Source organism: Akanthomyces muscarius (assembly GCF_028009165.1).
Source record: "Akanthomyces muscarius strain Ve6 chromosome Unknown contig_18, whole genome shotgun sequence".
Taxonomy (NCBI): Eukaryota; Fungi; Ascomycota; class Sordariomycetes; order Hypocreales; family Cordycipitaceae; genus Akanthomyces; species Akanthomyces muscarius.
Genome location: NW_026611618.1, coordinates 2,088,565 through 2,112,484, shown reverse-complemented (window position 1 = coordinate 2,112,484; position 23,920 = coordinate 2,088,565). Strand labels below are relative to the sequence as shown.

The 23,920-nt window shown below is 53.7% G+C and overlaps 10 protein-coding genes across 10 annotated transcripts; 6 read left to right on the top strand and 4 right to left on the bottom strand.

The window, feature by feature from the left end:
- Positions 1-178: 178 nt before the first annotated feature.
- On the bottom strand, positions 179-2,162 carry LMH87_009164 (uncharacterized protein; the record flags this gene model as incomplete). The annotated part of the gene is made up of 2 exons (XM_056202453.1): positions 179-1,898; positions 1,978-2,162. 2 exons carry the CDS (start codon positions 2,160-2,162, stop codon positions 179-181), a joined length of 1,905 nt encoding a protein of 634 aa, XP_056057015.1.
- A 1,695-nt stretch (positions 2,163-3,857) lies between these two features.
- On the top strand, positions 3,858-5,733 carry LMH87_009163 (uncharacterized protein; the record flags this gene model as incomplete). The annotated part of the gene is made up of 4 exons (XM_056202452.1): positions 3,858-4,739; positions 4,790-4,914; positions 5,016-5,520; positions 5,596-5,733. The coding sequence occupies 4 exons, from the start codon at positions 3,858-3,860 to the stop codon at positions 5,731-5,733; spliced, it is 1,650 nt and encodes a 549-aa protein (XP_056057014.1).
- Positions 5,734-6,900: 1,167 nt separating this feature from the next.
- LMH87_009162 (uncharacterized protein) lies at positions 6,901-8,193 on the top strand (the record flags this gene model as incomplete). Its single annotated transcript, XM_056202451.1, has 1 exon — positions 6,901-8,193. The coding sequence occupies one exon, from the start codon at positions 6,901-6,903 to the stop codon at positions 8,191-8,193; it is 1,293 nt and encodes a 430-aa protein (XP_056057013.1).
- A 218-nt stretch (positions 8,194-8,411) lies between these two features.
- LMH87_009161 (uncharacterized protein) lies at positions 8,412-11,339 on the bottom strand (the record flags this gene model as incomplete). Its single annotated transcript, XM_056202449.1, has 2 exons — positions 8,412-10,375; positions 10,427-11,339. 2 exons carry the CDS (start codon positions 11,337-11,339, stop codon positions 8,412-8,414), a joined length of 2,877 nt encoding a protein of 958 aa, XP_056057012.1.
- A 19-nt stretch (positions 11,340-11,358) lies between these two features.
- Positions 11,359-12,467, bottom strand: LMH87_009160 (uncharacterized protein; the record flags this gene model as incomplete). Its single annotated transcript, XM_056202448.1, has 3 exons — positions 11,359-11,420; positions 11,669-11,744; positions 12,252-12,467. 3 exons carry the CDS (start codon positions 12,465-12,467, stop codon positions 11,359-11,361), a joined length of 354 nt encoding a protein of 117 aa, XP_056057011.1.
- A 408-nt stretch (positions 12,468-12,875) lies between these two features.
- On the top strand, positions 12,876-14,464 carry LMH87_009159 (uncharacterized protein; the record flags this gene model as incomplete). The annotated part of the gene is made up of 2 exons (XM_056202447.1): positions 12,876-13,114; positions 13,174-14,464. The coding sequence occupies 2 exons, from the start codon at positions 12,876-12,878 to the stop codon at positions 14,462-14,464; spliced, it is 1,530 nt and encodes a 509-aa protein (XP_056057010.1).
- Positions 14,465-14,718: 254 nt separating this feature from the next.
- On the top strand, positions 14,719-15,585 carry LMH87_009158 (uncharacterized protein; the record flags this gene model as incomplete). The annotated part of the gene is made up of 1 exon (XM_056202446.1): positions 14,719-15,585. The coding sequence occupies one exon, from the start codon at positions 14,719-14,721 to the stop codon at positions 15,583-15,585; it is 867 nt and encodes a 288-aa protein (XP_056057009.1).
- Positions 15,586-16,727: 1,142 nt separating this feature from the next.
- On the bottom strand, positions 16,728-17,429 carry LMH87_009157 (uncharacterized protein; the record flags this gene model as incomplete). Its single annotated transcript, XM_056202445.1, has 4 exons — positions 16,728-17,028; positions 17,094-17,189; positions 17,316-17,331; positions 17,393-17,429. 4 exons carry the CDS (start codon positions 17,427-17,429, stop codon positions 16,728-16,730), a joined length of 450 nt encoding a protein of 149 aa, XP_056057008.1.
- A 1,818-nt stretch (positions 17,430-19,247) lies between these two features.
- On the top strand, positions 19,248-21,486 carry LMH87_009156 (uncharacterized protein; the record flags this gene model as incomplete). Its single annotated transcript, XM_056202444.1, has 5 exons — positions 19,248-19,362; positions 19,421-19,437; positions 19,509-19,619; positions 19,681-20,811; positions 21,088-21,486. The coding sequence occupies 5 exons, from the start codon at positions 19,248-19,250 to the stop codon at positions 21,484-21,486; spliced, it is 1,773 nt and encodes a 590-aa protein (XP_056057007.1).
- Positions 21,487-22,510: 1,024 nt separating this feature from the next.
- Positions 22,511-23,477, top strand: LMH87_009155 (uncharacterized protein; the record flags this gene model as incomplete). The annotated part of the gene is made up of 4 exons (XM_056202443.1): positions 22,511-22,658; positions 22,716-22,722; positions 22,932-22,944; positions 22,998-23,477. 4 exons carry the CDS (start codon positions 22,511-22,513, stop codon positions 23,475-23,477), a joined length of 648 nt encoding a protein of 215 aa, XP_056057006.1.
- Positions 23,478-23,920: the final 443 nt, after the last annotated feature.

Below are 23,920 nucleotides of genomic sequence, written 5' to 3'. Positions count from 1 at the left end.
TCGAGACGGCAGCATTTCATCATGTGTATTTATGATTCATAGCAGATTAACCTTTCAATGTCCATCTTCGGGCGACTTCGACATCTTCTCCCAATGGGTGGCTGTCTGCATCGCGCTCGTTCGTCTCTCCGTCCCGCATCGACCACTACTTCACATTCTCACAGAGTACCTCACCACTTCATTGTTCGCATGAGACTACATCTACACGATATCCACAAAGAGAATCCTCCCTGCGCCAGTGCGCCAACTCTTGCAAAAAGGCCGGCATACCAGCGCTCCACGGTGCCGTTCTCGCCGTCCTCACCATATCTTCCTGACTAGGGGATTCAGCGAGCCCGTGCGCCATGAGCAGCCCCAAGCCTTCATTATTCAAGTAGCTCGGCGTGCATGTGGACAAGATCGCCCAACGCGCTGCACCATCCAGAATGCGTAGACTCCAGGCCTCTTCCGCCTCGGGCTCGACTTCAACCACGATCCCGATGCGCTGCTTTGTCGGTAGCCGGGCTCGCTCGTGGGCCCTCGCGAGGATGTACGCAATATTTTGGCTCTGCGTATCGAGCACATGCGTCAAGTTGACCGATGTCGGCCCCTGCGAGGCGCCGAGCCTGAAGAGGTTTGGGAAGCCGCTTGTGGCAATGCCGTGCAGCGTCGCCATTCCATGACCAGTTTCCCATTTCTCTCCTATGGTCTGTCCCTGACGTCCGACGACCTGAACCCCGGTGCGGACTCCGGGGTCTCCGCGGCTTGCTGTCGGCGATACATATCCGGTAGCCAAGATGAGGACATCAACACGGTATTCGGTGTCTTGTACCACGACGCTGCCGGCAGTGATCTTGTCGACTCCCTGGCCCGCTGTATCGATAGGATGGACGTGGGCTTCATTAAATGCCTGGAGGTACGTGTCACTAAATGTCGGTCTCTTGCACCAGACGGGATACCAAGGCGTGAGAGCTTGAGATGTCGCTTCATCCTTGACTACCTCAGCGACACGCGTGCGCAGCCGCGCACTGTGCTTGGCATCCAACTCCAGATAATGGCCCACGAGGTCTGGCGTCTGGTCCGGTGTTATCGTTGCCCATTCAGGGTCACCTAGCATGGCAGCGTAGGCTTCCAGTTTGGTCCATTCGTCATTTACCAGGTCCGCCAATCCCGACGATGCACTCCTAGACATTCTCGCCGTCATATTCTCCATGCGATCGCGATGCCAGCCCTCAGCGCTGGCAATTTTGTCTCTCCACTCCTTCGTATCTGTGCCTTGCTGGCCGCGGCTGTATACGGCGCTCGGGGTGCGTTGGAAGACAAATACCTCCTTTGCGTGCTTCACCAGGCACCGTATCACTTGGATCGCTGTCGCGCCGGTGCCGATGATGACAACTTTCTTGTCTCGCAACTTCTCCAGCTGTGGAAAGACATCCTCAGACGAGCCGCCGGTGACGCCATAATCCCATCTTGCTGTATGAAACATGTCGCCTTGGAAGCTGTCGACGCCGGCTCCGTCCAGAGTCGGCACCTGTGGCCTGGCCAAGTAGCCTGCAGCCAAAATGACAAATTCGGCCTCTGCGGCCCAAGCATTGACTGGTGGCTCATATCGTGTCAGAACCGGATCATGGGAAGAGGATAGTTCTGCCTTCCAGACGCAGTCTTGCTCCTCCCATCGCAGACTGTCCACTTTTGTCCCAAGTATTATCCTATGATGGAGCTGATACTTTTCCACAACTTTTTGCAAGTATTGACGGATTTCAACTCCAGAGGCATATTTCTGTGAAGGCATGTAGTCCATCTCTTCCAGCAGGGGCATGTAGACGTAGCTTTCGACATCGCAGTGCAGTCCCGGGAATCTATTCCATCCTCCCACGGCCCCTGCTGCTTCGACAAGGCGGATTTGGTCTGTGGAAAATCTAGCCAGAATAAGACGCACGGCACTGACAATGCCACCGATTCGAGCGCCCACAATCAGAAATTTGGTCCGTTTCTCACAAAGTAGAAGCTGGCTCCGTCGCGGAAAGACATTCCTCATCGGCCCAAGCATCATGCGCGAGGTGGCGGATGCGCGCTGAAGCGCTTTGCTGAACGTCCTGAAACTGGAGCAGCCCATCAGTTCGAAGGCGCTTTTGCGCTTCGTATGCATATGTCTCATGCACGGACGGAATGTTGGTGGCCATGGCTCAACAATTGTGTCAACTCTTCGAACCCAACAAGGGTTAGGTAAACTAGGGGAGAACTCCGTAGGATAAGACTTTTATTCCTCGGAAATCCGAGATAAAATTCCTATCAAATTTTCTAATTGCATCTGGCCAGGCCGACTATAGTGTCGCTGGCTGACCCTTGGCGTTCTCATTGCGATTGGCCAAGAAGACCCCGGCAAAAGACGGCAATCCTCTGCTGTAAAAGCCCCCTCTATCATGACGTGTCATTCAATAAAGTTGTTTATACTTGCATTGGATGTGACTGGAAGATATTGCTCTTTCATCCTTTTCTGGGCCCCTCTTGCGGTCTTCAGGAGGCCGCGCCAAAATGCAGCCACTTGTATGCAAGAGCTCGCAGCCTTGTACGTCCAGCTTTGTACACAGTGCGCGTACGCAACGTTTGGGTTGCCGGACTATAACTGAGGCTCGTGTTTTAATAGAACCAATATCAAAGCTGTTGTTGGGCATCGAAAGTGGCGCATGCACAGTTGCAAGTACCATCTCCGCAGATGATTTGGTGACTCCCGCTCCTTCATTGATATACTTCGGAGTGCTCTTGTTCAATGCATGTCTCATCCAGCGTGGCACGGAGACTCGAAGAGGCGACCATTGTAGATAAGCAACAGCGGTAGGAAGCGACAGGTCGTTCTTAGATGCTCCGAGTCAACCCCCTCTCGAAATTTCCTGCAAAATACTCGGAACCTCTTTGGGTCGTTGCAGATTCGGGGCGGACACCTTGTGGGCCTACATGCATGCGTATGCCAAAGCGCCCGCATTGTGATATCTGACCATGGTTCACAACATGGACCTCCTCCAAGGCAAGACAAGGCTGATTTCTACCCACATTCGTCCGGTCTCTTTCGACAGCCGTTCGACGCCTACAGATTTGGGTAAGTCCTTGGTGCCTTAACGCACTAAGCTATCATCCGCCTCATCCGGCTGCAGGATCAGTTCGAGTCTTTGGTTTTGCTGACGTCCCTTGGCGACGCCCGGTGATAAGCACAAGGCTGAGACCTAATTTTTTCGTCAAGAATCGAATCTTATAGAAGGATCAGAAATGCCTGCATTCAAACTAGGCGCTGTTAATACGGTAGGTGGCATCGGAAGCCTTGTTTGCACTACCAACACGAGAATGTGGCCGGCCCACTAACACAGTTCTTGGCCTCGACACAAGGAGTGACTTATAGAGGGCGCAAGTAAAACACTCAAACCGTGAGCGTGAGGCTTGATCCGTGTTAGTAGTTTTCTATAACTCATACCATTGGTTTGAACAGGTGACGAAACGTGTTCTTCGTCATTTATCATGATTGGCCGCCGACAGCAATGTGTATGTACGTGTACGGAGCCTTGCACACACCGAAATGCATACCTGCCCGCTCAACGAGGCTCGAAGGACGTCTATGGGAATCATTGTGGCAAACCTTTCATTGAATGATGCAGCGGGTGCATGCATGCATGGACACGTCGAGTCGCATACTGGAGGGCTTGCAGCCGTCCCTGGCGGCGTGTAAGTCCTTGCTCGGACTACATTGCGCCTTTTAGGCACTCAGCCCATCAAATGATACTGTGAATTGACAGAAAGTAGATTGACTCAAGTATCTATATTAGTATATAGATACTTGCACATAGGACGCATTCGTTGCTTCGATGGCCCGAGGTAGGCATCTCAACATGTACAATCTCTCTTTCATCACTCCCGACTGGGACTCAAATGAGCGCCAGGCATTCTGGAGGCTAGAGAAAGTGCCCAGAATGTCCCTCGGTCTCGTGAAAAACACCTCAGACGTCAAATTAGCACTCGCTCTCACCATTTTGCTGGCCCTGCCCCTGATCCTTGCCGCCCGTAAACTTGTTACTGCGCGGTGTCACCTGCAAGACTTCCCCGGCCCTTCTTGGGCCGCCTACACTCGATTGTGGCTCTGCAAGACAATTGCGTCCGGAAACTCGGCTCAAATATTTGTCGACGTGAACCAGAAGTACGGTGCTGTTGCCCGCGTGGGACCGAATCATCTTGTGACCAGCGATCCCGACTTGACGCGGCAGATTCTGGCTGTTGGGTCCAAGTGGCGACGCGGCCCATGGTTCGACTCAATCCGCATCGACCCGCGCGTGACAAACATTGTCTCTGAGCGAGACCCCCGAGTGCACAATGCCATGCGGCGTAGAATGGCGCCTGGTTACGCGGGAAAAGACATTCAGGGTCTCGAGGAAGCGGTCGACGAGCGTATTGACGGATTTATATCTCGCATCGAGAAGCACTGGGTCTCTAGTGCAACACTGGCAAAGTCGTTTGACATTGCGAAAAGGATCCAGTACTTTACCATAGACACGATTACGCATCTCTGCTTCGGGAAGCCAATGGGCTTCGTCGAGTCCGACTCGGATAAACACAACTTTATCGCAACCATAGAAATGCAACTACCAATTGTGCAGCATTTTTCGGTCATGCTAGCATTCAACACAGTACTCAGGTGGATTTCTGCTGTGCCTTGGGTTAGAGGGCTCGTCGTACCATCTTCGGCGGACAAAACAGGCATCGGCGTCATCATGGGAGTAAGTAGAACGCCATCCTTGCGGGAACTGCTTCACTAATCATTGTATAGTTATCTCGTCAAGTCATTGACTGCCGCTTGAATGAAAGCGAGAAGCCCAAGCCTGACATGCTAGGGTCTTTCCTGAAGCGCGGACTCAGCCCTGACGAGGCCGAGACGGAGATATCCATTACACTGTATGAAACTTACCCTTTTCCTACACATTGTTCATGGGCGTCTTTTGTTTTATGTAGGACATGTTTTCTATTGGGGCTGAGTATACTAAATGTGGAAACAGTGTCGCCGGCTCGGATACTACTGCCACGGCTCTGCGCGCGACGCTACTGTCGATCATATCGACACCGACGGTGTACCAGAGACTCAGCAATGAGATATCCACTGCCGAAGCTGAAGGTCAAATATCGTATCCCATTCGCAACGACGAGGCTCAGAAGCTGCCCTATTTACAGGCCGTTATCCGTGAGGGTCTTCGTCGATTCCCGCCCATCACGCAGCTCCGCGAAAGAGAGGCGCCACCCGAAGGCCTCCAACTGCCCGACGGTCGGAAAATACCCGGCGGCACCTTCGTTGGTCTCAATGCATGGGGCACGCAGTTGAATCCCGTCTTTGGTACAGATGCACATGTGTTCCGGCCCGAACGATGGCTCCCGGAGAGCTACGACGATGGGGGCCAGCGACTGGCCGCCATGGCCAAGGTGCAGGAGCTCATCTTTGGCCACGGCATGACACGCTGTCTAGGGATTCCAATCGCCATGATGAATTTGAACAAGATGCTGGTGGAGGTAAGTTTTGACCGCTCATGGCTGATCACACTAAGCTTAATCGCCAGTCTTGGCAAGTTACTAACATTCTTGCAGCTTTTTCGCAGATACGATATACAGGCTATAAACAGCCAGAAGCCTTGGACTAGTTTGTGCTATGGCATCTTCTTCCAAAGCGACTTTTACGTGAGAATCACTCGAAAGGGCTCGGAGGCTGAGGTAGCTTCAGCCTAGACGGGCGCCGGGCAGCGGGAAAGATAATGCAAATGAGAACATGTGACGGAAATACATCGATAGAAACACCTATAGATTGTGAAGAATGAACTTCTGGTGTTAGATACCGCCAAAGTCTCTTTTTTTTTTTGTTAGCTGCATGTCCTAACACGGCTTCCACTGCCACTCATTTCAATCGCTTCACCGAAGTTGCATTGGTTCAGCCCCGACTTGTCATCAGGAAAAACCGCAGGAGAATTATTTTTGAGACACCACATTATGATCAGTCACAAGCTGACAACTGGCAACAGTATGGCAAGGCTGCAAGGCGTCGAGTGTGTCGTGGCTGTGCAGCTGCAGCCTGCACACATCATATGAGAATCCACCGTATTGAAATCCTCCGCATGCAATATCTGTTTCCAAAACTATCAGCTTGTAAAAACGCCGCTTCTCACTGTGGAGCTTCTATTCCGAAAAATGGACAGGGAAGGACGATACTGGCGGGGGATGTGGGCTACTCTGGACAGCAAGCGGGCGGCAGCGCACGCGGTGTGACTTCCGACAGGAGTTTTCGAGGATACTCCATCCATGGGCGATTATTGCAAAGATTCTGAGGGCTTCTCTGATACCAAACCTTTCCGGAAAGGAAAAAGACGGTGGCCTTTTCAAGTGCCGCCTTCTAAGACCTTGGACAGCGTGCTCAACGTGCAAGAACCAATGGCTAAACTATAGACTGAAGGCACAGCCCAGCAAATAGTTTATTAGGCGGGCCTTCATTTACTAATTTTATTCCATGCTTGATAAATACCCCGGGTTCTATCTTTACAAAGATCTTTAATAGTTGGTCAATGGGAAGAACGAAACCCAGAAGGGTGGCCAGTCTCGAAGAGTCGAATGAGCCAGCGGCTTTAGAGCTTCATCTCATTAAATTGGACATTACACAACCAAATGATATCTTGTGAGTTCTCTTCGAAAGCCTGTCTTCCACCTGAGTAGTCTTCTTCGCATTTTCCAATTTACTCTTTTGATGTTATCGATTTACTCTACCGCTTTCGGGTTCCGAGATCACAGCTCCCCACATTTCCCAGAGCTCTTCACAGTCAACTCCACTGCGTCATCACCATCCCACTCTCTGCTTCCTCCATCATCCCATCGACCGTTTCCCCGAATCCCACCTCGCCGCCCAACATGGACGGCTCAAACGGCAACAATGCCGGCAGCAGCGGCGGCAGCAGCAGCAACCCGACCAATCCTTCTCCGCAGCAGCAGCAACGCATGCACCCCGGCGACAGCAGCCGCGCCGTCCGGGCCGAGCTCGAGGCTAAGCGGCGCGCCAACATCGAAAAGCACCGACGATTCCAGCCCTCCGTGCGGGAGCAAATCGGGCGCGTCTTTGGCGACACCTCGCCGGCGTGGTACGCGCGCGCGCGGCTCCTCACGCGCACCTCGTACGCGCAGCTCGCCGAGCTCAGCGTCGTCGGCCTCGCCGTTGGACACGACCGGCTGCTGAGCGACGGCGAGGCGCGCGCCGTCACCGAGCACGTCGCGCGCGGCGCCGACCGCATGGCCCTCATCAGCTGGTCGCTCACGGGCCTGTCCGCCTTCCTCACGTGGCGCGGCCGCCACACGCTGCGCTTCCCGCTGTGGACGCCGCAAGTGCTCCCGCCGCCGCGCGGGGCCATCCTGCGCAAGACCATGTGGCATGGCGCGCGGTACATTGCGTACTCGGTCGCGACGAGCGTCACGCTCCAGGCGCCCCTCATGGCGTACAATGTCATGTACGAGAAGCAGCAGATGGCGGTGGATGAGCGTCTGCGGCAGCTCGTGCGCGACGAGGAGGGTAACTACATGGGCAGGAAGAAGGAGGCCGAGGACTGGTCCAGCAACTCGTTTGGCAGCGGCGGAGGTGATGATGCCCAGCAGCAGCAGCAGCAGCAGTCGATACAGGAGGCGGCGCAGACTGGTTGGGATACGTATAAGCAATCGGAGCAGCAGCAGCAGCAACAGCAACAGCAGTACGGACAGAGGATGCAGTCGCAAGCCAGCAACGCCGGCTGGGGCAGCAGCGGCGGCGGCAGCAGCGGCAACTACGGCCAGTCATCATCCGTGCCCTCGCAGCAGTCCAGCTCTGGCTGGGACAGCGCCGACATTGACGACGCCTCGCCCGTCGCGGGATCGGCGCCCAGCGACTCTCCCTCCCCGTACGGCAACGCCGGCGGCAGCGGCTCGACCTGGGACCGTCTCCGCCAGCAATCACAGCGCGCATCTCCCCAGCAGCAGCAGCAGCAGCAGCAGCGGTGGGGCGGTCAACAATCGCAGGGGCAGCAGCAGCAGCAGCCCGGTGGACAGCTGTCCTGGGGCGATGCGGGTGACGGCGCGGACCGCGCGGCGCAGGACAAGGCGCAGAGGGAGTTTGACCAGCTCGTGGACCGGGACCGTTCCGGTGAAGGACAGGCACGTTCTGGATGGAGCGGGAGGTAGGAGTGTGTGAGTGCGTTGGACTGGGGGAAAAGCCTGCCCTGTATAATCAACGTGTATATTAGAATTCCGGATAGCAAATGCATGTCAATTCTCACTTGTTCAACTCGACGGCATATACGCGTGACAATAGAAACTACTGTATGGTACGATTTGATTGAACAACCTCTTAAAAAAGCGCATTGAAATTCAAACAAAATCCAAAAAAACAATCTTTACATCTAAGCAATCTCTTCACTTTTAGCCTGTGCAAGAGGCACGTCACCAATATCCTTCTCCGTCTCAGCCGACTCATGCGCGACATCTTGATCATGAAGTTTCGGAGCAGGCTTCTGCTCAACCTCAGGAGTGGCTAGCTGGGCAGTTGCAATATCCTTGCTCGTCTCGTCGACCGCCTGGATGGCCGGCTTCGTCGCAGGCGTATGCACATCAGCTGCAGGATCAGCCAAGGCCGCCGGCGTAGGCTCCGCGGGGTTGGTCTGGGCGGTAATATCAAGCTCACCACCAACGGGACCAGCTTCGGGCCCAGTCGTATCGGGGCTGGGCCATTTGACCAAAGTAGGCTCGGAGCCCTTACTAGTTTCCTTTGTGAGCGGGCTACTAATTTCCTTGGAAGACTCGTGGCTGATCGTCTTGGACAAGTCCTCGGGAGACTCTTGGCTGGTGGTTTTGCTGAGTGCCTTGGGGGCCTCGTCTGTCTCGTGCGGTTCCTCAGTAACGACGACTCCTTCCTCCGGATCGATGCTCCAAAGAGTTTGTGGCTGACAAATGGACAAAACAGAAGCAGATGGCTCCTTTACAGGCGATGCCGCCTTCGCGGGAGCTCTGCGTTGGGGACCCCGCGCGCGACTTTTTCGGGCATCAGACAGCGGGGCCTTTTCCTTTTCTACTTCCTCTTCTTCTTGTGCCGGCTCATCCTTCTTTGGGGTCTGGGGTCCGAGTTGGAGACGCTTATTCAGATCACTCATGAACCCTGCCTGCAAAGCTGCAATCTTTCCACCGACCGGGCGGCTAGGCACGGGCGGCTTCGGCGGCTTGACAGCCTCTCCATCCTTTGAGTCGCCCGAGAGCTTCTTGGCGGGACGAGAAGGGATTTGAGGCTTGGGTTTGTCTGAAATCGCAGGCGGCTGCTTGGCTACATCGTCGTCAGAAGCTTGCTTAGGCTTGGGTCGGCTTGGGATAGCAGGCACGGCTCGCGACTCCTCAGTGACTTTCTGGGCGCGTCGTGTAGAGGCTTGCTTCTCATCCGACTCGACATCGGGCTTAGTTTCGGCATCCGCGGGCGATTCAGACAAAGTGGTTTCCTGAATGTGGCTCTCAGGAGCATCCTCCCAAACGTCTTTGCTTGGAAAGCGTCGTGAGCTGCTGGAAGGCCTGGACACACCGAGATGCGATTGACGATCAATCCATGTTGGTTTCGTGTCGGCAGACAGTGGCAAAAAGTTGTTGGCACGGCCGCGAGCCTCCTTCTCAGCCAGCTCCTCCTGGTACTGCGCGAAAGCCTGCGCCGGTGTGATGGACCTGTTTTCGGAAAATGAAGATTTGGACTTGGGGCGCAGATTTTGTTCTTCAACGTCGGGTGTTGAAACCTCGGTGGAGTAATGGACGCTGTTTGGTGCGTCTTCCCAGATATCCTTACTGGGGAAGTGGCGGCTTGATCTCTTCTCAGCAGCCGCCTGCTTCTTTTCCTCTTCCTTTTTTTCTTCGTCAAAGAGTGGCTCATATTCTTCAAGGTCTTCGAGGGGGGTGGAACTGAAGCCACGTTCAGCCTCGGCATCGTGAGCCATGGTGGGATGGCGGATGCTGGGCTTCTTTGGCTCATCAGCATCGTAAGAGCGGGAACGGTCAAATCCAGGTCGGATGGCGGGGTGCTGAGCTGTCACATCGGGACCAGCATCAATCTCGTCATCGGCCAGAATGGGGGCGTGATAGTCCTCAGCCTCAGGGTTCTCGGCACCGTACGAGTAGTGCTCAGGGTGCTTTGAGTCGTCGACATGAATGGCATGGAGGACAGAGGACTTTTCATCATCTGAGGGCTTGGACGAAGAACTTTCTCCCGGGAAATAGCTGCTTCCCTTTTCAGCCTGGGAAGCCTGTTGGGGGCTAGAAATACGGTGTGCGTATTCATCACTAGCATGGTAGGCAACATCTTCGGTGGGCGTAGAGGTAGCTTCGTTGTAAAGACCTATGTAATCTATTAGGCTGCGGGAGGCTGTTGTGGTGTTGCGGTACTTACTGGACGTGGGTCGACGCCTGGCGGTATCACGAACCATGCGGTTGAGATCGTTCTTGCTCATAGCATAGTCGCTCTGGCGGTGGTCATGAATATGATGCTTCTTGTGCTTGCCCACGAGCTCGGGATGCTTTTCATAGTAAGCCTTTTCCAGCTTGTCCTGGGGGTCGACACCGTGGCCGTGTAAGCCGTAGCTGCCGGGAGGCATGTTACGGGCCGAGTGCTTGCGGCTGTGGTGCCGCTTGCCTTCCTCTGGGGCAGGTGAAGGAGCTTGAACGTCGCCAAGATGACTGTTCATGGGAACACGCTGCCCAATCTTGGGAATGCCATGCTCATCGTCAGTGTGGTTGCCGTGATCACTGTGGGTGGAAAGGGTTGAGCTGGGACGTCGGATGGGGTCACGAGAAGTCGAGCGATCGTTCCTCTGGGGCGACTTGCCGAAACCAAGAGAGGCAGCTTTGTCCGAGTCAGTTCTTGTGACGGTCATGATTTGCTGCTTGGCGCTATCGGGAGGAAGAGAAGGCTTGGGGGCATGCAGCTCGAGGTTATCGCCGACGGTTCGGGTCTGATGGGAAGAACCAAGCTGGGCCTCGGCTGGCTTGTCAAAGGCGCCGTACTCGCGGCCTTCCTCACCAAGCGAGGGCAAAGAGACACTGGCGGGGCGGTCAACGGGTTCATTCAAGGTACCATACTGGTCGTGGCTTGAAGACGAGCTGGTCGGGCGCTGGCCCTTGGGATGGAAGCCGCCGTGCAAAGGTGACTGCGCAAAGCGGTCGCTACTAGAGGGCCTTCGCTGCTCAACACTCTTCCTGGTAGGTCGAGCAGGAATACTCGGTACCTCGGCAGCTTGCTGCGCTTCCTTGCTGGGGCTCTTGGAAGGCCGCGCGGGCACAACAGGAGGTGCTGGAGCGCTCATGGTTTTTTATTATTATATGCTAAGTATGATCTCGGAGTTCGGATGGTGGAGGGCGATGACGATGATGTAATGTGATGAGCTCTATAAGGAGTGGTTAGCACACAAGCTCGGTTCGAAGCCGGCGATGCGCGCTGGCTTTGGCTCCCAGCAATTGTACGCCGCAGAAATGGCACAGCAATTGGGGTTCGCGCCAGAAGTAGCAGATTCTTCGACGCTGTCACCAATTGGGCAGAAACAGCGCAACCCAGAGATCTGCTGGGCAACGTGGCGGGCGAAGAGCCGAGGATGGCCATGGCCACGGAGCTTCGATTGCGTCAGGGCCAACTTACCGAAACCAGGAGCTATCGATTCGGGCGTCGATGGACGGTCGAGAGTGTCTTGTCGGGGATGCTGCAGATGCAGACTCTGGCAGAGCAAAGGAGGTGGTAACGGCGGTATAACAGAAGCTGAAAGGTGGTAGGACGCCAGGAAACGGCTTATAGGCCTGGGATGAGGCGATTGGCGTCTTTTAGACTCGCAATAGACTCTTGGGTTATCATTAGAGGGACAGCGATTGGCGGAAGACGAGGCAGTGGGGGGGTCAGGAAGCAGGGAAGCAGGCGGACGGTGGCAGGAAGCGGGCGACGGGCAGACTGACAGTGCAATGATTGCATCAGTGACAGACAGCCAGCTCCGCTACCAGGTTGTGGGCCTCACAGTGGCACATGGCACAGTGGCACAGTGGCACACCTCAGTGGGCGGTCTGCCGAGCTTCAGCGGTGTCGGTGCGCTGAACGACGCTGCGCTAGTGCCTCGCGACGCTAAAATGCCTCCCTACCTAGGTAGGTTCTATCCTTAGTAGGTGCCTATTGCCTGTCAACGCAGCTGCTCGCTGCAGATTGCCTGTGATCTGGTGGGGCTCAGGCACATGACCCCATCGCTTGCAGACAGGTCGACAGAGAGAGGCAAGCCGACGCCGATGATGCATCCAGGAGAAGCCTTGACTAGGCTTGTTTCAACCCAGACACCGGTAAAACGCATCAGGTTGGCATCCGCGGCGGACGCAGCAATAACCATGGAATTATCACTTTTGTCTGATATTGTGGCGGCCTGAGAACTATTGCCATGGTTGGCGTGCGCCATAAACATACGGCACCTTTCTCGTTGTGGGGTAGACGCTGGCGATCGCCCCTCCAGTCACGATGGCTTCTCAGTCAATAATGCACTGCACAAGTGCAGGCAAACGCACCTGAGTAACTAATTCGTTTGTTCTCTTTTTTTTTTTTTTTTTTTTTTTTTTAACGACATGACCGGTCTGGATTCTAGGCCAGCCGCTGGAATCATCCACTGCATTGTAGTCGGTACACCGCTTGTCGTTTTCACCTAATGAAGCAAACGGACAAAAGTGAGCCGCAAGTGATAGCCGGACCTCTCTTCCACAGATCATTTTTGCTGCTCCGTCAAACTTCATTTCTTCATGGTTTCTTTTTTTTTGTTAAATCTTCGTTAATTCTGTAATAAATCTAGGATTTTGCTCAATTTTTTTTTCTTTGCATCATGGCGTCGCACAGCGCCTACGCTGCGTATAAGCGCGACAACAGATACCTGCTACATTGGATGATCAAAACCTCCAACAACATTATCAGGCGTCTCTCTGCTCGAGGAGCCTTGGACGGCATGTCGCTTGCCATCAATTCGACAGGTGAAACCACAGTTGCGGAGCTCGTCATCATGTCAAAATTGATTGCCAATCACCACATCTCGCCTGTCCCATCTATCGTTTACCGACTGCTTAAGTCGGTCATCAAATCACGGGTGGCGGCATACACTTTTTTGTTGAAACGGCAGCCGAAAGTCAAGACCCAACTGTTGAAGAGCAGAACGCGCGTCACAAGTACTTCATCGATGCTTTGGAAGAGATATTCCGAAACTTGGGCGGCGAAAAGTGGTCCGAAGCTAAGGCGCCCTCCGATGAAAATGAGGTTGAAGCAATTGAGCAGGCTATATTTGCCAACAGGTTTACTGCTTTGCAACTTGACGGTGCAGACGACGCGCAAGATCAATCCGACGACCCAGATGCTCAGCAGACGCAAGGCAAGAGACAACCGCGACCAAGAAAATCCAAGGGAAACAAAAAGAACAAGTCAAGAAAGAAGCGGCCGCAGAAATCCGGCGAAACGGAGAACTCGCTTGACTCTGTGCCCCTGGAAAGCTACCGCATCATTGAGGGCAGCGAGGGCAATGTCGCTGAATATCTTATGGCAGTGTATGATCTTCTTACTGAATGTACGACTTTGAGAGCGTCAGTGCAGTCTTTTTGGCATGATGTTGCATACAAGGGCGAACACATCGCCGTCGCAGGAGCAGTGTCCAATGCCGCCATTGCCATGATCAAGCGGATCTCCTCCGAGCTGTTTGTTGACTTTCCTGGCTACGACTCGTTCGAGACAATCATTCACATAATGACCCGTGGTCGCGGAATCAACGCTCTGTGTGATTTTCCCGTCGCTATTCATGAACATGGCATCAAGGTAGAAAGGAAGACGCAGGACGTTCGAGAGCAGCTTTCAACTTATGCATACCACGATCTTCTTGATTTCATCCATGATTTCCAGAAGACACACTCTGGAAAGCCCACAAAACGAATGCTGAAGCAGATTGCAAACTGGAACTTCCACGCAGACCTTCAGAAACTCAGCCATGAGGAAAGACGCCAATGGCGCCGATCTTACACCATCAATTGGCTCTATGACCTGGTCAATGTCTTTTGGGGGTTCGCAGATGGGCTTCATAGCACAGTCAAGACTTCGACCTGGTGGCGCGGTCAGACCAACAACGACGATTTCAGATTCCTGCCGGTGCCTCTCTACGGCGTAAATGATTTTGCCGGCTTTGTTGCTTCGTTGACGAGGAAAAGCTACGGCACCGACATCTCGAACAAAATTCTTCCCCACCATGTGTTCCAGCTGCAATGCATGGTTGACTCCATGACCGTCTCCCGAGGTTGGTTCTATGTCCCAACCATTGGCTATATCGTCAAGCCCCCCCCCCAGTCGGCTTTATCGCCCGCCGAGATTTGGACAGTTTTCTGGAGACTGGTTGGCCTGCTTCTTCTTACTCAGGATTCCTGCCAACGGCTGATTTAATGTTGGGTTGTTTTGCAGAAGACCCAGATCATTGCTACACGGTTCAGAACGGAACATCATGTCCGATCGAGTGTCTCAGCGCTCTACAGATCTTGTTCAGAGTGTGCTTGGGAAAGAATTCGGCGATTGAACTCGACTTTGCCACATCACCGTCGCGTTTTGGCAATGCTACTCCTCATGGATTATGGGACTATTTGCCGTTCACGTGTGGAGTTGGATTGCTAGAAGCCTCAGAATTGGCCTATCTCGCAGGAATGGCTGCCTGGACCTACACCCCGGAAGTAAGGATCCTTATGCACCTGTACAACAAGCTTGTGCAGAAAGGTTATATCAAGACTCCCATCGACACTTTTGAGTTCTTACTGAAAGAGTTCTCGAGCGACTTTTTCGCGGATGGCCAGCGACCAACATCCAACTTCGAGCCTTGTCTCACGGCCAGCATGCGCAAGCTCGACCGGGACAGAGCAGGCAGCGCAGGCCAGTTCTCTTCCCTACGCGCATTCTGCTTCAATGGTGACTGGTTCTCGCAAGCGGACTTGCACATCAACCTTTCACGCAAATCGATGCTTGCTTTCAGAAAAAAGCTTCTTACACATCACCTCCGCGCGGCTGATTGGAATGTGGAGCGTGTCCTGGACGATGATCTACCAATTCGATCAACATTAGCGTGGATGCGCTTCTGTCATAACTTGTACCTTGCACCCAACGACCTGTCCTCAAGGAATAGACAGATACTTGACCTCGTCTGCGCTGCCGGGAAAACCAAAGCTGAAGTCTCGGAGATGGCTGCCTTTTTATCGGGCAACAAGTCCAAGCAGGCACCGAGTCTTCCGGAGAGTGGCGAGTACGCCGATGAACGGGCCCAGCGTCATGCTATAGCCAACAGCCTGACGGGCGAAGAAACTCTTCGCATGGTTGGCATTGATGTCAAGCGCGAAATAGACGGGGTTAATTGCTTGTTGAATGTCAACTATCTTGAAATTGCTATGCAGCTCAGGCGACGATACTGTGAGATGATCGAGGCACTCGGGGATCTAAAGAATCCTCTGTACGAAGCTGCATTTGGTAGCTCGGCCACAAAACCGAGGGCTATCGCGCGACCCTGGCCAGGCTGGCGCTGAGGCTGGACAACGAAGAGTGCTTGCGTACAATGGCGGATGTGCTTGAGAAATCCCCCCTCCTCATGTTTGTATACTGGAAGCCATTTTCACATGAAAGGGATTAGACCGGGAAGTCTCGTTATCTAGACAGCATAGGACCGCAGTCATCGGGTTGGAAGCGAGGTACATATGATTATCATAGATGCATAGAAGAAACCAAGATGATCACGAGTAATTTACCCCGAGTCAATAGTTCTCAGTCTGTGAAATATCGGCATCACTGTTGCACCCATCAGCTGCGGTTAGACACATTGGCGAGCAACTCATGCTGGTTTAGAAGAACAAAGCCGCTGTATTGACAAACGTAATTCGTTGATATAATCTAAAAAGTGAGCTGCTTTCATCGAAGCGTGATTGGTTTAGTGGTAAAATTCTCCGTTGCCATCAGCAACGTCGGGGAGCCCTGGGTTCGATTCCCAGATCACGCATCGTTGCTTTTCTTTTGCCATTTGCAGCAATTTTTTTGTTCTTTTGCTACCAATTCACTCTACTCCTTTTTATATCTTGCTTCGCAATTTCCTTCCACTAGCTGCCTTTTTTTGTTCTTTTGCTGCGATTAGTCGGGTACATCAGTGGTGGCGTGCCTGAGGTGGCATGATCCGACTTACAAGTGTCCAAGTCGACGGTACCCTACATAAAAACTACGAAATCCAAGTTGGTGTTCTGTAGCGTCCGGTTCTGCTATCTGTCTGTTTTATATTATCCTAGAATCACAGTGCCGATGATTGCACTCTGTGTACTTTAATTCTTTTGTATTGATAAGTGTTGAAGATCATACGCACAACACAGGTTGGTGTCGTCACAGGATAAAACGTTATTGTCAAGTGAGCAACCAAGAAAACAAATACGTAAGAAATCCACGAGTTCGTTCCAGACGCCAAAAGACTTGCTTCAAGTAAAGAAATGCAGAGCCGCTCTTTATTCATTCCCAGGCAAAATAAACATGGAATCGTAACGGCAATCCTCCGAGGTCCGCGCTTGGCCGCCTCCACAATCCAGCAATCACCTTTCCTCCTCATACATGCGCCATGACGGCCGCGAAACTTGATAACCACCGCCAGACTATTCTTGTCGATACGTCTTCAGTCAATCCTCCGACCAGCCTAGATGATCATCTGGGCAACACCAGCGCCGCCGAGAGTCTTGCTGCCAATAAAGGCCTGGCCGCGAATAGCAGCAAGGAGGTAGCACAGAGCCGTGAGCATGAGGAACACAGCGAGGACGATCAGGGTGCTGGTAGTAACAGTGAGGCTGATGAACTGGATCGCAGACATAATACCATAGGCGGCGGCGCGCAGGTAGTTTGTGGTAATCTTTCGGACAAAGGCGTCAAACTTGCCGGACGTGGGGCAGATGCGCAGCAGGAACGGCACTTCGATAAAGAGGATAAAAAGCGCCGAGGCTCTGTTGAGGTTCGCAATGTTAGCGGTAAGCGCGCGGTGCGCAAGGAGAAAGGGTATGCAACGTACAGGGCAAGGGCGCAGAAGATGATCTTCAGAGGGTGAATGGTGAAGATGTTTGCAATGCCTAGCGCAACGCAGAGAATCATGGAAAGGATTCCGAGCCTAGTTGACAGCCAAAATTAGCATAATGCTCATCCTTGTACGTGCGATGGCAGTTTGTTCTCGTTCGGTTCTCTCGGGCGGCGGTTTGCCAAGCTAGGTGTTTTCGCGGCGAAAAGGGAGGCGTACCATTGTGCGTAGATGCCTGAAGGAGAACTATTAGCTGCATGAACAAAGAGATAAGTCGTCAAAACGGTGCAGTATACTGAAATTTCTTGTTTGGAACTCCTCCTTTAGCGTCATGATGGGCAAGACTGTGTGGTGGTGTTGTCGCGGGTTGCGTTGGCGGGAGCTAGCTCTAAATAGCTGCAGAGTGTCCTCTCGGCGACGCAGTACCTAGCTTTCGGCGCGGCCGCAAAGCAAGTTGTGGTTGATATCGAAGTGTGTAATAAAGCCCAACGAGGCGACAGTGGCTAGCGGTATCGATGCAGCGAATGCGTGGATGAGAGTGCAGACAGACTGTGGTGGATGGAGGGAAGTGACGGGAGTGCTTCTTGGAGGCGTTGACCCAGAGATTACGCAGTTGCGCACGTAGCCTCTTTGAAAGGCACGGGTGAGGCTGGGGTCGAGCTCTTTGGGCGGGCTGGGCAGTGCCAGGCGCTACCACATTTAAGCTGGAGCCTGCAGTCCAGGGCGCGCCAGGCGGCGACATTCAGGGACCTGGCAGGCATCGGTTTAGGTGGCTATAGTGGTAGGGTACCTCGTGCTTAGCGTGTTGGCAGGCCAAAGAGCAGGTACCGGGGCTCAGCCTGGCGGGGCTAGCAACGGCCTCCATTCGGGAGCCACGGCAAGACGTGACCTGTACCCCAAGACTCTTGGTACATTGCATCAGGCCATTCCAGCTGCTGGATGGCGCAGCCTGTCAAAGGGCTGTGTACCTTTGTCCGCAAGTACCTGTAGACTCAACATCAATCTATTTCACACCACTTACAACAGCACATCAACAACACTGCATATACGGATAGTTACTCCGTCAATGGGCACCAGAAATTCGGTGAATCATCTCAGTCCCAGACATGCACATCTGCCAGCACAGCACTCGTACGCACTGAAACTGGTTTCGTAGCAGACAGCCAGACCCCCTGCTCCCCGTGTTTGACAAACTGGGCGGTACGGTACAGAGTAGATGCTTGAAAGCCGCGGATATCAAGTTTGACAGGATCGACGTTTCGATCGCATCATCCTATTGCGTTTCTTATACGTTCAATGCCTTGCATTTATGGCATGACCCCCTCCGCAATGTTATACTCGGCGAACCACGGTGGCGCTCATGTACATTCCCGATATTCCCAGCCGTTGATGGCAGGCCATGCTAGCAACGAAGAAACTGAGCAGGCGCAGCTCTCTCCCGTCAACGTATATACCTGCGGACATCTCTTCACGTCCATTTCGCATCCCAGGAGAATGAATAAATTCTTCAGCGCGGTGCGCCAAAGATCCACCGTCACCGAGCACTAGCAGCAGACTGCGGCTAGACCTGTCCTACAGCGGGCTAGCCGTAAAGACACCTAGAAGCGGCCCCGAAAGGCCCCCAATAGCGGCCGCCACAACGGTCTCTGTGCGGCGCGGCCCATTGCCTTGACCAAGCTCTGCAGCTGTCGTCTCCTTTTTTAAGCAATCAACTTCGTGACCTCCTGTCCTCCGTTCTTCCTCGCTTTTTAGTCTCGGGCGGCTCTCCTTTCCCACCTCCTCTCCTCCTCTCCTCCTCTTTCTAGGTATCTTTTCTTTTCCTTTGGTCTAGTCGCTTTGTCTTCCCCGGAAACGGCCTCCAGTACTGCCCGGCGTCTTTGCTCCTTTTCCTTCCCTTGTACGGCCGGTGCTTCCTCGACGACACGGCATACGCTCCTTTCCCTACTCGACGATAATGCCCGCACAGCCTGCTTCAACCACCCTGGTCGTATATCTGCAAAAAGCCTCGAAGCTCCCTTTCACTTGGTAGATGTACCTCGACTCTGATCCTCGCCAATTTATTCTGCGCGACCAAACCCGTTGTCGCCGTCGTCCCAAGTCACCTCTCTCCAACGCCCCTCCTCGGCCACGCGTGCCAGGACTACTTTTGCCATGTCCGGAGTCATCAGCAAGCGCCAGCAGGCGCGTAATGAGAAGCAGCTGCATGAATTGGTTCATACTGTAACGGGCAACAACATTTGTGCTGACTGCTATGCGCGCAACCCAGGTGTGTGGCGAGATGCGCTCTGGCGGTCATTGATCATCTTTAAGCTGACGATTTCTAGCATGGGCCTCATGGAGTGTACGATTTCTCTTGTCATATCGAATTGACTAACTTTACATCTCGACTAACAATCGGCCTTTCTCTTTTAGTTGGGCGTGTTTCTCTGCATGCGATGTGCGGCCATCCACCGGAAGCTCGGCACACATATTTCCAAAGTCAAGTCCCTCAGTATGGATAGTTGGTCCAACGAACAAGTCGACGTAAGCCCCATCGGAATCCATGGCACTGAGAAAGGCAACACGGGCTCACAATATAGTGCAGAATATGCGAAAGGTCGGCAATGTCGCTTCGAACCAAATATACAACTCCGGGAGCAAGAAGCCACCTGTACCAATTGACGCAGACGAAGCCGATTCAGCTATGGAGCGTTTCATACGACAGAAGTATATTCACAACGTCACAGCTCAGTCCAGCAAGCCACGGAGCCCGATATCCGACGAGGGAACTCCTCCACCGCTACCGCCAAAGAACTCCAAGTTTGGCTTCCGCGCGGCCTTTTCGCGATCCAGAGCCGTGTCCGACAAATCGCCCAGTTCTTTTGGACCGGGCTCACCTACGTTGACGAACAAGCCGTCGAAATTGTTTGGCGCCACGGTAGACTATGATGCTCCCGACGACACAGATAAGAAGCTGGTTAAGCTGCGCGACATGGGCTTCCAGAACAACCAACGAAATTCAATTGTCCTTAAGGGGGTCAGTGGCAATATGGACCGCGCTGTTGAAGCTCTCGTGCGACTAGGCGAGGGAGATCGACCCCCCCCCGCGCCGCCAAAGGAAAAGACGCTGCGCGCGACAAGATCCCTGACGCCAATGATGCCCAACTCGTCCGGAATTACAGGGGGCTTGAATGTCGTTAAGCGATCTGAAACGGACCGGCCGACGACGTCTTCAACTACATCTACGAATCCGTTTGACATGTTGAACCGCGCACAACCTCAAACAGCACAGTCTACGGGCTCATTGCAGAACACCAACCCCTACGCTGCCCCGACGAACCCGTACGCCTCAATGTCTGCGCAGAGCAGCCCCGTCGACCAGGCATTCCAAAACTTGACAATTTCTGGCCAGCAGACGGGAGCTTCTCCAAATGGTACAGGATTCTCTCTGCCGATGCCGCCACGCCCGCAAATGTATGGACACTCTGCGCCTGCCAGCCCTCAACCGCAACACGGACTGGGCCTGTCGAACAATACTGGCTATCCTTTTACAACACAGCAGCAGAGCAGCTTGCAATCACAGGCGACGGGATACAACCCATTCTTTTCGCAGCCGGTAAATACAATGCAGCAGCAGCAGCAGCAGCAGCAGCAGCAGCAACAGCACTATCCTGCACAACATGGTATGGCGATGAACATGAACCACATGGGCGGACAGTTTGCGTCAAACCCGTACGTACGATCACCTACGAGAATAGCGTCGCCACCGCCACTGGGTCAAATCTCAGAGACGGCGACGTTTAGCACATCACCACTGCCACTTGCATCACCTGGCACAAACCCCTTTTTTGGTGGGCACTCGGGTATGCCATCGCCTGGTGCTCAGCAGCAGCAGCATATGCAACCGCAGCAGCAGTATATGCAACCGCAGCAACAGATGTACCAGCAGCAGCCGCATCAGCAGCCGCAGCAATTTGCGCAACAGCCATTTCAACAGCAAGGTCTTCAACAGCAGATGTTCCAGCCGCAGCAGGCGTATCAGCAATATCAAGCTCCCCGCCATGACAAGGCATCCATCATGGCGCTGTATGGCCAGTCGCAAAACCCGCAACTGCAAGCTCAGGCGCAGAGCATCCCGGAGAATCAGGCTGTGGATGCCTTTGCTGCTCCAAGTATGCCTGCAGGGTTGCAACAGCCACGCAGCGTGTCGCAGCCGCTACCCGGAACAAACCCATTCGCGGCCAGCATGCAACAAGCTCCCACAGCGACGGCAGCAGGTTCGGCGGAGGCATACCAGAACGGGCGGCAAATAAGCCGGGAGAGCATGAACCTGGGGCTAGACATGGCGTGGACCAACAATGGGCGGCACAGTCCGGATGCCTTTGCCAGCCTGAGCGCGCGGCACGTATGATATAATGAGAATAGGATACCAAGTATTAATTACAATGTGTAATCAACCGCTACAGTGAGTCGAACAGCAGCTGTTGCAGTCATGTGAAAACAGAGACGGTGTGGTGGTGTGAGACACGTATCTTGGCGCACCTAGAGGCTGCTTATTATTGGAACACGTCGTGTGAGTGTGTTGGACGTGGCGTAGGTGGCAATGGTAATACTGGCAGCTGAAGGAAGCCGTGCGGAAATGCTGGGGCATGGCGATGGGTGTAACGGTGGTGTAGCCGATCAGCAAGATGCCAATTGAAGCAAACAGAGGAAGGAGAGTAGAGTGAATGGCGTCTTTGCTATGAAATTTTTTCCATGATTTTTCTTCTGAGGATTGAACGGACTCTGTGTCATTTTCTGCTCTGGTTGTCTGGTTCACGAGTGTACTGAAAAGGCCGGGTTGGGCCATTTGTACCAGTAGCAGCGTGTCTTGGCGGTGCCAGACGATTGGCAGATTCCGGTGCGGACAGGGTTGGGGGCTCGCCGGCTCCTTTGTACCTTGTGCGTGTGCCCAGGCGTAAGCAGTACATGGACCCCTCCGCTCCGCGGCAGCCGAAGCACTGTTTCCCATCCGTCAAGGGTGTCTCCGCCCACTGAATGGCATGTCAGTGTCCTTTTCAATAACGTTAGGCGGACGCTAGCACCCCCGCTTGCCGGCACCGTGCAGTGTCAGCAGACCTCGCACCATTTTATTCGGGGCGCCTCTTTGTCCGCCATTTTCGACCCTTCCCTTTCTCCTCACCAGCAACAAGTTTTCCGCACCCAAACCTCCCCAAACCGCTCTACCCTGCTCCAAAGCATCGTCACTTTGTGACTGCTGGCTGCATAGTGTACAAAGGATCCAATCCGAAACCAAAAACAAACTCACAACGCCTACCGACTCTGTCGACTACCAGAAAAAAAAACCCCAATCGCCACCGATTACTCACCGACCGCCTCCACCCCAAACACCACCAAACGAACCCTTCCAGACGCAACCGTGGAAATTATCAACAATGTCGCCCATGAATAAACAGAGTAATTACAGTAGTAGTAATTGTGGCGAGGACGTTGCTCCCCAGGTCAACGTCCTTGCCTCATGCTACATTGTCGGTACCGCGGCCCAGCTCAAGGGCCTCCACTACTGCACTACCGGGGTCACAGGTAAGGACCATCACCTCAACATGCATCCATCACCACGTATTGACAGCACATCTCCAGGGGCGGAGTGGTATTCCTGAGGTCCCTACCTCAGGACTTCCATCCCCACCAACAAGCCCCCCCCTCGCCGCAATCACCTCGTCCAACGAGCTCGCGCTTCTGCCCAAGCAGAACAAGAAGCGCGACATCCCGGGCAGCCGTCGCCGGGACCGGCGAGGGGGGGCAGCACTCGTAATCAGGGAAGAATGTGAGAGATTCTTTTGCGAGCCCATGAAGACAGTCTTCCGCGGTGAGAGGAACCTGTCGATGCATGGCTCCGGCCTGACCGGTGCTTATCTGCAGACGCCGCCGCCAGAGAACCAGCTGCGCGCCCGCGCCGACCGGCGCAGCGGTTCCTTTTCCCCGCACCAGCAGTCTGCCGACGACAGCAGTAACCAGTCCAACAACAACAATGGCAAAGCCGGCTTCGAGGTCGACGCCTGGATGGAGGTCTGGGACTATGTCGGCGGCGCCAGCTTCCGTGCGTTCCTGGCCAGCAACGACGGCGAGGGCGAAAAGTCCCTGTTTGTCTTTTTCGACCTGGAGGGCGTCATGGGCCGCGACCTGAAAAAGGCCCTGATGGCGCTCATCGAGCTGGCTGACGGGCCGCTCGGCTGCGGCAACATTGTGACGTGCATGGACCGCCGCATGCCCGTCGACGAGGCCGTCGAGCTGACCAAGAGCCTACAATGGGTCGGCTTCGAAATGACGACCCTCGACCACTGGGCCAACGATGTCGACGTGACGAGCGACCAGTGGCTGTTTATGGGCATGGAGCTCTAGACGTGATTGGTCTATGAGGCTCAATTTGATATTTCAGTCTTTGGCTTTTATGGGATTTTGACTTTTTGAGGTGTTTTTATTCAGATGAAATTGCTGATACGTTTTTTTCTTTCGACGGACGACTGCATGCTTTTTGTGTCACTTGATGCTTTGGAGTCAATTGAGCAACTGCTGTATCTGGTTTTTGATTTCTTTTCTGTTCCATAGCAAGCTCTGACGAATGGCTTGTACTCGATACTAGTCTTTGCTTTTAGTCTGACTGTTGCTTTTTACTCAGTTTCAGAATGAAGTCCATACAACACGTTAGCTGCGGTACCTTGTTACAACCTTGATCCTGTTACGCTTTCAATGCAAATTGTTACCATCAACGCCTTTCCTCTCTCTTCGATTAGTGATGAAATCACTCCGTGGCATGACTTTGAGTGACGGCATAAAAATGTTTG